Source organism: Pectinophora gossypiella, unplaced genomic scaffold, assembly GCF_024362695.1.
Source record: "Pectinophora gossypiella unplaced genomic scaffold, ilPecGoss1.1 Pgos_35, whole genome shotgun sequence".
Taxonomy (NCBI): domain Eukaryota; kingdom Metazoa; phylum Arthropoda; class Insecta; order Lepidoptera; family Gelechiidae; genus Pectinophora; species Pectinophora gossypiella.
This window is the reverse complement of record NW_026063245.1, coordinates 240,082-253,662: the sequence shown is the minus strand read 5'-3', so window position 1 is coordinate 253,662 and position 13,581 is coordinate 240,082. Positions and strand designations below refer to the sequence as shown.

Genomic DNA, 13,581 nt, shown 5'->3' with positions numbered 1-13,581 from the left:
AATAATGCTATGACGTAAGATTGTTGTTGCATATTTTGGCCTTATACATAGACAGAGCAGATACCGCATATTGAAAGAAATTTTGGAGGGGAAAATAGATGGGAAACGGGGAAGGGGAAGAAGGAAGATAAACTGGCTGGATAATATAAAAAATGGACTGACAATAGGGACGCAGCCGTGCTCTCCGGACTGGCTCAGAACAGGGAAGACTTTGCGGTGATGGGCACCGACGCCCGATAGGAAATTTCACTTAGAAGAAGAAGACTTATGGCAGTACATAATAATGAAAAAGCTAGCCAAGTGGGTTCATACGGATAAGTGATTTTGAAAACATTGTGCAACGTACTTTGCTAAAATTATTCGACAGTTTTATCCTTCCTTCTCATGTAAGGGAACAAACGCTTTTCCGTGCCAAATTAATTAACTTTCACCCAAAAATCTTTCCAAATTATAAAATGAAATTAGAAACATAATGATTAAACTCTCCTGTTATGAGTAATCAGCAACTATTAATTGATAAAACTCGTATCTGTATCAACAGAAGACAGTTATACCATTATCTGATATTTCGATAATATTTGTTTAAATCCTTAATAAATTAATTTATAGACTTGCTGTTCGTTCGTATTAATTTAATCCAATATGAAGACATAAATAAAATCAATTAATACATTGTCGGAGCCAGTAGAGCTACAAAACAACAGAAGTATTTTACCAGACACTTTTAGAAGCTATCCCGAAGCTATCGATGTCCAAAATTGATTTGTGTGTAAGGGGATTATCACACGACGACGCAGCACGCCGCTGCACGCCACATGACAGGCGGACGCGGTGAATCGTATTTGTACCGGTGTGGTACACCGAGCGGCGCGGCGTGGATTGACCGCGAGGATTGTCGCCGTCCTGTGTGGACGGTCTTCAGTCAGTACCTTCATACCATACATTCCCTAGACAGCAGTGATCCGCGGGGTAAAGCGATTTGTCGTGTGCCAAGCACCGGCCCACTGCGCGGTATTCTAAAACGTAAGAAAAAAAAAATGATTTGTTCCATTTGGAGGGGAGTTCATCTGCGCGGACAGGCCGTGACAATGTGTTAGGAATCTATGGACTACCATACAAGTCAACGCTACTTACAATCCGCGTCAATACACGGTGTTGTGTGTTGCGCCGTAGGCCTGTAATAATAAACCGATACCAGACTTTATTTCTTAATAGATCGCAGAACAATATTTTCACGAAACATACAACTTGTGAGCACATCGAAGTAACAAATGAACAACTACACAAATAGTCAATTCACACGTTATACGAGTACGTAGTAAACTTATTTTAACGGATCGATACGTGATTAAATGTAAATAAGACAAAAAACCATTACCAAGTTGTGTTGGCGTCTAAAAAAATAGTTGTGAAGTGAGGGTAGTTACACGTACAACACCTTCGCAATGAGCACTCTTCGCGTCATTCACCCCACGACCACGGTCGCTGCAACGCATCTGAAATGATGGGAAAACAAAATTATTTAACAATTAATTAGGCATCGATTCGTTAAAAAATTTACTATATACAAAAATAATAATTATAAACACACAAAGTCAGGTGCAAATAATATCATATCGATAAAAATTTCTTTAAAACAATCCGATTAGAACGACTGTTACTAATTGATCTGAAAACGAGTGGTCGACAAGTTGAGACCATTGTACAATTAATATTAGTAATTACTAAGTAAATAGTAGCAGTGGTAAATAATAGCACATAATAGTGCAATGGGACGACTGCAAGTGATAATATTGTTGTCGTGTGGATTTATGGGTTCGGTGGTGAGCTGGCAGGATGCCTTCGACCAGCAGATGTACCAAGATGTTCTAGATGAAGAGATCTGCAATCGGCAGCTGGAATTACTCAACGAGCATCCACTCAGGCGTCAATGTAAGTGTATACCAGAGAAAGAAATAAGCATTTAATATTTACAAAACTAAATAGTAACGTCCATACTGTAGATTTTTTGCTGAAATAATCAAATAATATTCTACGAACAACAAGTAGAAGTCCACAAAAAATGGGCCTATATTTATTTTATTTTGTTTATTCACCATAACCTTAAAGTAATATTTTAATTATTCGAAATATCAAGAATTAAATCCAGGGCATATAAAGCCAGACAAACCAACCATATATGGTTAATTGTCACGCGTCGAAAGAAAAATTTTACCTAGTTAATAAATAATAAATTGTACTTAATTAAACAGATACTTTTTTGACAAGAAAGATCAAACTGATTAGTCCCTATGCCATAGGTAGAGTATTAATAAAATAAATGTTTCAATACGGATCCTGCCCCCAGAAATTAACTATTCTGAGAAAACTAAAACAATGTTATAGAGCTATCAAAACTCAAATCTACCACAACAAACTGACACCATGTCATTACTGAATAACAACCCAGGAATTTATTTTCCAGTTTTGGATGCAAGCGCAAAAATTCCAAGTGGTATCTTAACGGGAAACCTTGCTAACTTTGGCGACTACCACCAATGTCTCAGTATCGACGGTCTTGTGCAGAACATGAGAGTTCAGGGCAAGTATTGCGCGATCCTGGTTCCTCTCCAACAAGAACCTATCGATTGGCCTAGTATACCAGATTGGAACATAACATTGCCGGAGATCCCAGGGCTGAATTTTACCACGCCAAGCCCTGGGTTGCCAGAAGTTGATCCCGAAACCGTCGCAGTGGTGGAGAGATATTCTAAGATCAACTTGTGGGCGCACAAATTTGCTGGCCATAACGAAGATGATCACTCCAGGTTAGTTGCTAGCTTAATATTACAATTATTAACCTTCATTACGCTCGTGGCTGTTTCCTCAGCAAACGTTGGAACAAGGGTTTCATTCGTTTCGACGGATAATGAACAAGAATTGTTAGCAATTATCACTTAAAGCGACATCGTCTAAGTGGCTAGGAGAGTGGAAGGTGGAGTGGAAAGAAAGAAAGAAAATATTTCAATTACGATCCTGCTTTAAATCATACAAACAAATTAAAAAAACGTAAGAGTCCACTAGATTCAAATTTACAAGAAAATAAAACAAATCTTTATTTATTCATCTTCCGCAGGATATTTCCAGTATTGTTGACAGCCCAGTACGGAATGACTCTAGGTGTTTGCATACCGAAGGCGTGCACGGCTCGACAGGCGCTAACGCACTGGCAGCAGGCCGTGCCTTTCCTTAACGTCGAGTTTCAGGAGTTCTACTATCGCCTGCCCGGAGACAAACCCTTCGTTGCTGGTGACTACGTTGCTATGTGAGTTACTGTAACTTGCTATTGGTTAAGTTTCATAACATGATGATTTCTACATCGTAGAACGAATCAAAAAGTGTACGGGATGAATATATAATATTTATAATTATGATTTGCATTGAAAAATAATGTTTTATTACAAAGATGAACACATATTAATGAAAGATACGTATTTCAATCTTATTTATTTAAGATTTCATATTGCTTTATTTTCTATCTTTTGTAAAACATTGTGTTGAACAAAGTCACAAAACTAATATCAATGACTGCTGGCTTGTTTCAGAGCTCTTTTATCGTTCATCTTACTGCTTACTGCGATAAGCACTTCGTATGATCTCATGCAGAAGTTCTACTTCAAGAAAGGTCAGTATATCTTCTACATATTATTCATCAAGTCCAATTTCCTCCTTCTTTTGAAATTCACTTACTAATGAATCAAGTAGTAGTCTTATTTGCAACAAACTTTCTCTATGAACTGTAACACAGCCAGTAAGTAATTCACTAACTGGTACATTAATGTTACCAGATACGTCAGAAGGAAGCGACCTGTTCCGAAGCTTCTCAGTGTACACCAACTCCCGTCGACTGCTGAACTTCAGCTCGAACCCCGGAGCCTTGGACTGCATCGACGGCATCCGATCCATATCTATGATGTGGATTGTGGCTGGACATACCTACTCCTTCACTATACTCGGGTACATTCATAACCAGATGGATATTCTTAAGGTTTGTAGTGCTATAGTTTTCTTTTACATTAAATACCTACCTAGCTTTTTTAACTTTTTGATGTTATAATGTGTATTATTCAAGAAGTCATATAATTAAATAGGTACACCTTTATGACATTCTTAAAAAACAAGTTGTCAGGAGGAGTATTTGGGTGCTTTTTTACAAGTACCTGTGTATGTGATTTCAATGGCGCATCTGTTGCATGCTTTTTAAAGGCCGTTCAAATGTTCTATATTTATGATGTGTTCTATAGTGGATGACGGACTTCTCGAGCACATGGATCAATGCGGCGCCCATCACCGTGGATACCTTCTTCCTCTTCACCGGCCTGCTCATCGTATACACCACTGTCGGCAAGATGCGCAAAGGTTAGTGTGACGTCATCGTTTTTTTCTTTTTCGTCATTTTTCAGCATAGGTGGGGCTTAGAAGTTCAAGTACCACCATATAGTTCTTAGATACTTAGTTTAATAAAAAATATGAGGGCACGAAGAGCTAAAAGACGTAGACTCACTCATCTGATATATCATCTTTTTTTAAATTTCTATTCATGGGCATCTCTTATCTTAATATTATTAATTTATTTGCGCATATTATTCCACTATCAGCTAATTATTTAGTTTTGTGTCAATTTCTGAAGGTTACATTATTTCCAATGTTCTTCCTATTTTCATAATACAGCTTAATTTATCAGAATGCCTTGAACATCATTATTGAATTATTATGAAATGCAACTCTTGTGACTCACTTAAATAGGTATACCAGTACTTATACTGTAGGTAGGAAGCCGTAACAAAAAATATCTATATCGTTGATGATAAAAATTTACACTCGTAATTGATTTATTTGCGAATGACGCCACGACAAAATGTGAATTACTAGAAATATAATCAGTGTGACTAATTCTGACGCTAATCTTATTGGATTAATTTAAATCGTGATTATAAGGTTTACCTTAATCGTTTCCTTGAATTTTATTTCAGATTCAGTAGTGTTATTTTTAGAAGAAAATATTCGAAGTATTGTTAAAACTTTAAATGGATAAAGCTTCATAGTGTAGCGTCTCTTCATTGTAAATCTTACTGAAAGAAAATTTGTTGTAAATTTTAACAGCTGAATAGCCGAGGCTGTTATATTCACCAGGACCAAACCAAAATAAAAACAAAGCCTTCTTCAATGCTCTTCGTTTGTCGACAACGATCTGGCAGCGATGAACCTTTGTATTTTTAAGATGACTAAACTAGATGAATAGTTTTATCTCGCGCCGTTACAAACGCTAGTGTCGATTCTATATAATCTCGATGGCAATAGCAATGCCTTAGATAGAGAATCACATTGCAGGTAAAAATAATTGTTGCAATAATTTTGTTCTTTCAGAACGTTTCCTGCCTTTGTTGCACCTGTTCTATCTGAACCGGTTCCTGCGCATGTTCCCGTTGCTTGCCGTAGTCGTCTTACTATCGTCGTCACTAGTTCACCACATGGCTGACGGTCCCTTCTGGCTCAACGTGGCGCAGAGCACACACAACTGTCGCGAGTATTGGTGGAGCGCGCTGCTCCATGTCCAGAACTACGTTAACCCGATGCAAGTTGTAAGTAGATTCTGGTAGTAGCATGCTATTAAAAGCGTGATATAGAAATTGACTCCACCAAATGGAAAACCCTTGAGCGTCTGTATTAAGATCGATCATTTTTACCTTAAGATGTCCATTCATTATCACATTGTGTTGTTTCAGCCATTTGACTATGGTAAACGCGTGACAATTTGCGCAACTCGACGTCCAAACGCCCCTTTCTCCCAATAAATGATTACTGTTTTTCCTGCTAGTGCCTGCAACAGACGTGGTACCTGTCGGTGGACACTCAGCTGTACATCCTGTCACCGCTGGTGCTGTGGTGGCTGTGGGGTCACCGCCGCGGCGCGTGGATTGCACTCACTGCCTTCACCCTGCTGGCTCTTGCCTCCTCCTCTGCTATTAGCTACCTCAACAACTTCTCCGCTGCTCTCGCCAACTTCAAGTAAATTATACTTATAATTAATATTATTTTTTTAATATTATTATTGTGAATATCATATGGCCTAGTAAGTCTAAAGGTTGTTTTCTTATGTTTAGCTCTTAGATTAAAAGTAATATCAATATCAATGTTTTATCACGGACAAAATAGAATATCTTAAGACTTACTAGTTACCTTATTAATATTTTCTCAAAATAATTAATATATGACGCCATATTTATTATCTAGATTATTTACTACAAACGTGTCAGTAGCTAATGACTTTATTATACCTAATTAGATATAATATAATTATTCTATTTTGTATGAGTATAATGCTATAGGAATTATTATGCCATATTATAAAATTGTGATATATTAGTACATTATTAATATGATACTAATTATGTTTGTACCCTACAGCCGCGTTGCAGAGTTCAATGACTACTTGAAGTACTATTATATCAACACACTTGCGCGTGCGCCGCCCTTCTTCATCGGAATGATCTACGGATACATGCTGGTTTTGTACAAGGACAAGAAGATTAGAATCTCCACGGTGAGTTTTGGAAACATATTTATTTTTTGCACTATATTTGTAAGTATACGTATAGACTAGCTTTTTCCCGCGACTTCGTCCGCGTGGCGTGTTATAAAAGAGAGATCTTTGTGTGTGGGAGTGCGCATATCAAATTTCAAGCATCTAACTTATGCAGTTTAGATCTTTTCATACATTTTTTTTCCCGCTAGCTCCCATTTTTCAAAATACAGCCATAACTAAACTTTATATTTACTAAGGTATGCATGCATGCTAGATTGAAAACACATATATCTTACGCGATTTCGATATTTTCATACAAATGTTTTTTTCCGCTAACTCCCGTTTTCGTGGGAATTTTGCAATATCCTGTTCCAACTAAGCTTTAAGTTAACTAAGGTACCTGTCCTGTATGCCAAATTTCAAGCGTCTAACTTAAGCGGTTTAGATTTATTCATACAAAAGGATTTTCCCGCTAATTCCCGTTCCCGTGGGAAATTCCGGAATTCCTTTCTTAGTGCACCTCTACGGTACCTAAGCTACGTCTCTTACAAATTTCAAGTGCCTACGTTTAGCCGTTTAGGCTGTGCGTTGATATGTCAGTCAGTCAGTTTCTCCTTTTATATATTTAGATAATGTTCCAATTTGTTTATTTGTAGTTGTAATGTACTTGGGTTTTCCATACTATGTTTGTATCTGTGGCAGCAAGTTGTCTTTGCTTCCTTGTGACTCTGTCCACCCTTGTGTTGATGTATATTTACGAGTTTATAATCACAGATTTTCATATTTTATTATAGATTTTTTTTTGTAGAGGAAGCAAGAGAAGTATGTATGAATTCCATAGTCTCCGCTTACCCCGGTGGGAAATAGGCGTGAGTTTATGTATGTATTTTCATATTCTATCTAGTTGCCATTGAAAATGATTATGACCACACACACACGCAGAACACATCGATATTGTAATCGAAATGCTTTCTTGATCGACAACAGATTCGGAATATCGATTACTTTGTTTTGTGGATTTTTTTTTTGTTAGACAGAGATAAGGATTTCACCTGCTTGTAGATAAACGCGAAAAAACGATAACGCTAATTTTGTTTGCCAAATGATCTTTTAAAAATTATCGTAAGTATAAGTTTGTTGATAACTATATTAATGGTCTTTATCAAGGCATTAAATCTCAGTCAGATTTGTTGGAACTATAAATCATAGATAGTGACACAGTGACGCAAGAGTGATATGTGAGGAAATATTTACTATTTACTTACTCTCGTTGATAATACAAGTAGCGATGACAACTACGTAACTTTCTTATAACGCACGATGATAATTATGCATTTGTGTAGTGAATTATTTCTTAACTTACAGTAAGTGTAAAATACGAAGAATAGGTGTCTTTATTCGTTATTTTAGCGCCTACTTTACATTTACATTATCCCCTAGCCCAATAGAATGTTTTGAAAAAACATTAAAATTAGCTACATTAGCAACGTTATAATAAATTTTATTATTTATTTATTTTTATTTATTTTACAGTTAAATAATGTTTTAAAACTTTTTGTCGCCCAACATCGGATGGAAATAAATTAAAGTTCGCAGAAGAATGATTATTTCTAATAATATTCTTGCACTGTGGCTTATTTGCGCTTAAGGAGCATCACGGTTATAAGTAAAGACGATATCTGATTCTCACGATTGTTTTATTATTGCACTGTTTGATTGTAGACACATAAGCGTGGCCAATTATTGGTCAGCTAAAATTTAGCTTCGATCGCCATCGACTCGCAAAGAAGAAGAAGAGAAGATTGTAGACACATCATATTGTATGGTTTACTATAACATTCTTTACGCGAGTGGTCTGTATGGCGGTTCTTGATGGCGGCTATTGTTACTGACAACTTGACACGCGCTGGTAGCCAGCGCTGGTGGCCAGTTCTCTGCGTACTGCCATGCAGGTACTCGTCGAAGGAGTCCTCATTCAACAAATATTACTTCTTCCCTCAGACGAACACCGCTCTCCTATGGGTGCTGTCACTCTTGATAATGGCATTCTGTCTGGTGTCCATATACCCGGTGATGCAGGCGGACCACACCGCGCAGTGGTTCGACAACTTCCTCAACTCATACATGCGAGCGATGTGGGCGGCCGCGCTGGGATGGCTCATCTTCGCCTGTGCTAAGGGATATGGAGGTTAGTAATGGAGACTATGATGATTGGAAAACAAACATTATTCTACTGGTGGATAATGGGATACCTTGGTGTTGGGCTAACACTCACATAACATAAGATATGTTCACAACTATATCCCGATTGGGATAGTCAGAAGTACATCCATCGCTAGATGAATTAAGTACTCACACCTCACCGAATTTTCTGTTAGACTAACGTGATAGATGGTGAGCCCTATTGCCGTCTATAATGGTCGAGCCAACCGTGTTAGTAAAAACTGCACTTAAGATTAATTAATAACTTATTGGTACTAATTGGGTGCCGGGGTTTGATACCGATGAAAACAAGCCGGTGTACCACAGAACCATAGTAACTAATGTGGACTGACAATAGTTTGATGATATTAAATTTACATATTTATTTATTTATTTATTTATTTATTACATATTCACACACATTATCATAACAGGCCAGGCCCAATTCGATAATGCTTAATACAATCCAATTACAACTAAACATTAATCAATAGATAACAAAAATAATAATCAAATACATCATCAATAATTCCCATAAATAAAAACAAAAAATTAGAACATTATTAAATTATTATTTCAAAAATTAACAATTAGTCAAATTTACAATCAATTGATATTTTAAATTAGGCAATGAATTCCTAGTTCCTAGATCTTAAATTCCATTTACCTGCTTAAGTACTCTAAAGTGACAACCGTGAATTTATTTTTTTATAAAACGATTTTTTTATGTGAACATTCTTCAACAGGTCCAGTGAACTGGTTCCTATCTCTGAAGATGTGGAAGCTGCCGGCCAGGCTCTCCTTCGCCATGTACCTCGTTCACGTGCCCATCATACTCGTCGCCAACGGCACCTGGAGCAAGACTCACTACTTCACCGAAGGAGAGACGGTTGGTATTACCTACTATAAATGTAAGAGTCACATTGTATAGATCGGAGAGCCACATGATTAAGAATGTCGACCAACAAGCTTAATAAAAAGAAGCGAGAACAAACAGATATTAAGTACACTTTATTACAGACGCCAAACAAATTTCTCTATTGTGATACATGCTGCATTGCAAATTGTTATAATTAAGTGCTTACTGAACAATTTTATCAATGATAAAAAACTATACAAAACAAACCTCGCAATTATTTCTAAAACTACAACTATTATAACATACATAAATTACATAATAATGTAAACTCACGCCTGTAACCTTTAATAGAGTGGGCAGAGTCACAAGTAATCAAAAAGTACTTGCAACCGCTACTACTATATTACGGAAACAGATATTATATTTTCTATTTAAATACATAAAAATCGTGGACGTGAAGTGCACCAAAGTCTAGGTTTTTGCCCCGCTTTGTTCAAAATTTACAAGTATAAATTGTCGATCAATACTCATTTTACTAAAGCCAAATAAGCAGAGGAAATGTATTGTGATGAGTTTGTAATAGGTAACATTAAAGTTTGAAAAAAATATAATAGGATTATTGTTTAATAATTCTATCTGCATGTAGCTGGGCCATTATGCTACCGATTGAAAGAGGATTCAGATTTCTCAAAGGTATTATGGATCACACATATTTCTGGAAAGTTATGTTAACTTATCTCGGGATTTGAATAAAAGTATAATCCCTCATTATATTATATACATTTTGGTCTAAATAGCCAAATTAAGTTATTTCGAATTTGAATATTTAAATGAAATAGCAGGATAGATAATCTGTAATAATTGAGACTCATTACTGTGTGAGGTCTGTACCCACCAATGCTGAGCGAATAAATGATTACTAGTTGAAGCTTATCACTGAAAATATTATGCTGTATTTCGCACGGATTGACAGTCCACTAACGAACGTCAATCGGAATTTTGGATTAAATTTACCTTGCCTATCATTTTTTTACCATTGATTTATAATTATGTTACATAATAACATCATATTACTAACACAGGATAAGTATATTCTTACTAACAGAAATGAGTCTTCTTTCTTCGTGTCAAAGTGCTAATGATAGATTTTTAGCGAGGTTAACAATTATGTTTTGATTCTTAATAAATATTGTTTCTTTATAGTTCTACCGGTTCATGTCTGACCTCGGGTTCACGTTCGTGGCAGCGTTCGTGCTGTGTCTCGTGGTGGACGCGCCCTTCTCCACGCTCCAGAAACTCATGATGGGAGGTAATCGTTTGTTTTCATTTCTATATCTTTACAATGTACCCGCCTCACTGCTAGGTAGTGGTCATCTTTCTTACTTATCAATAATGGTATAGTGCCTCTAGCACATTACTGATTGGACAATCGAATCCCATAATATAATATGAGCTCTGTCCAGGATGTACTTAGCGATATACCTACACGTCGTATAATAGTAAAAACCATTTAAGCGCCTTATTTATTAATCACATTCAGGTGTTATTTTTCTTAATAAAACCTCGCAACAACAACAACGAGCTAAGCTATGACTTTTTTTTACTTTTGCTCTTGGCCCCAGACTTGCCCGAAGGAATCGCCCAGAAGGTGCCTGTTCACTCTGGCCTTGAAATCACCCGGGTTATATGCATTCGGGAATACAGGAGATGGCAGATAATTCCACTCCCTAAGACAAAATAATTTCAATCCAGCTCCAAATTTATGTTGACAATTTTACCCTGACTGAAATCGAGGATTTTTTCAAAGAAAATTGCACCCGAATGTGACTTTGCAAAAAGGCGTTGACGTAGTTGGCGACGATATAATACATTTATGTTTTGTTTCTCTAGGATGATGATTTTCGTATTTTTAATCATGAATTGGTCCCGAAAAGTTCTTAGGTTAAAAAATATAACTATAAATATATAATATTTTCTTTTACAGGTAACAAGAAAAGACCACAAAAGCCTAATATCAGCGAGCCTACCATCGTAATAGAAGACGGCAGAGTGTTCAAAACTACTCTCTAGTGATCATAGTTTTATTATTTATACACTTATATATAAAGTAGGCATTAAATCTCAGTATTTACAATTATAATAATATTAAATTAAGCTCGCGGATCGAATGAACGAAATAAATATGTTAATCTCTCTTATAGAATTGTAAAATAAAGTAGATCTATAGGTCTATAGGTATTTAATAATAAATAAAATAATTATGTGATTACGTAAGATTTAAATTAGTTTATGAAAATATTTGAAGTGATATGAATGCGCATAAATATTGAATAAATGCCAGGGTAATAATATAATGTGGAAATTGATTGATTGTGACTAAATATATCAACGGAATATAACTACGACTTATTATTTCCGGCGACCAGTGATAAGCGGGTCTTATTCTTATTATCTTTATGTCAGGTTCTAATTAATTATGCTACTGTTCTATAATCTGTAAAATATTTATTTAAATACTGGATTTAAAATCGTACCTAATTTTGTGACATTTATTTTTCCGGTCTTCTGTAATTCTATAAATACCTACTTTAGCAATGCGCAATAAAAATAATTGCCATAATATAATTAAAACACATAATAACGGGTTCTTACCGCGTTTAAAATAGGGATATTGCAAGTGCCATGATCACGGGATGACTGATGAGATTGGAGTGGAGTAGGTAGATCCATAATTTCCCGTTATGATGTGTTTTAATATTATTATTATGCTACGAATAAATATTATGATAATAACCGCGTAAACTTGAATCAGACGCAAAATTAAAAGCTCGCTAGTATGCACCCGTTAGACGTTGCTGTTGAGTTAATTCTATCGGGTTTTGGTTTGTTTACGTTTTCTGCCTAAAACATATATTTTTAGACCCTCTCCTTTTTGGCGGATAAAATAAGAAGAGGTTTCTGCTAGAAACAACACAAATATATAGTTAAATGTAGGTGTTGTAGGTTCCGCACCCAACAGACACCAGGTGTCAACTACATTCGTTTTTTCTGGTGTCGTATACTTCTGTATGTTTAGCAAATCTATATTTATACATCTAACTACTGTATTACCATTTAAATTTTGTCTGTCATTATCAGAACGTACACATACTTAAGTCTTAAAGTCTGTCACAATTGTATGTGTCGTGTAAATATTTCACGATTTAATGAAAATATTGCGAAATACGAAACACGTGTTTTGTGAAAATGAGCTCTGCCACCTATCGTGTTGGTCTAACGGAAAGCTCTGTGAAGCGTGGGTACCTAGTCAATTCATCTTGCGATGGATGTGCCTCTGACTGTTCCACAATTTGTTAAAGGACAACAACAACAGCCTCCGCCGGTGTAGTAGTTAGAACGTTAGGGCTCACGATCTGGAGGTGCGGGCTCGATTCCCGACATCACTTTGAGACCTTGAGATTGTTTTAGTTTGGAAACGACTTAGCAGGCTTGAATCACCTGATTGCCCAAAAAATAAGATGATTCCGTGCTTTGGAGGGCACGTTAAAGCGTTGGTTGCGGCTCTTAGCCGTAAAAACACCTCTAACAACCCGCAGTGGTGAAGCCCGGTGAAGTACGCTCCATACCGCCTCCGGTTGATTAAGGGGAGGCCTGTGCCCTGAGTGTTATATAACACTAAGTGACAGTGCGGTAAATAATGAAGCCAATTCCATGGTAATGAGACCAAGTTCATGGACAAAGAACGTAGGTAAGAGTCTGGTTGAAGGTGGATAGCACCAAGGCGCTGATTAGCATGACTGAAGACATAATGACTAGTATAGACAAGTGGTCACAGACCCCTGGGATCGAGATGGAACTTGATGCAGAAGGTGATGTCTCCTAAGCCCTGTATAAATCATCTCGAACAGATCTGATGATATCAAATGGTATTCGTTGCCTTTCACCCACTTGCTTT

General features: G+C 36.5%; 1 protein-coding gene across 1 annotated transcript; it reads left to right on the top strand.

Moving 5' to 3' along the window:
- Positions 1–1,675: 1,675 nt before the first annotated feature.
- On the top strand, positions 1,676–12,025 carry LOC126381102 (nose resistant to fluoxetine protein 6-like). The gene is made up of 13 exons (XM_050030636.1): positions 1,676–1,932; positions 2,465–2,807; positions 3,116–3,304; positions 3,585–3,664; positions 3,828–4,027; positions 4,284–4,398; positions 5,407–5,621; positions 5,858–6,048; positions 6,448–6,583; positions 8,567–8,753; positions 9,514–9,656; positions 10,830–10,935; positions 11,611–12,025. Exons 1-13 carry the CDS (start codon positions 1,770–1,772, stop codon positions 11,694–11,696), a joined length of 2,154 nt encoding a protein of 717 aa, XP_049886593.1. The 5' UTR covers positions 1,676–1,769; the 3' UTR covers positions 11,697–12,025.
- The last annotated feature ends 1,556 nt before the right edge of the window (positions 12,026–13,581 follow it).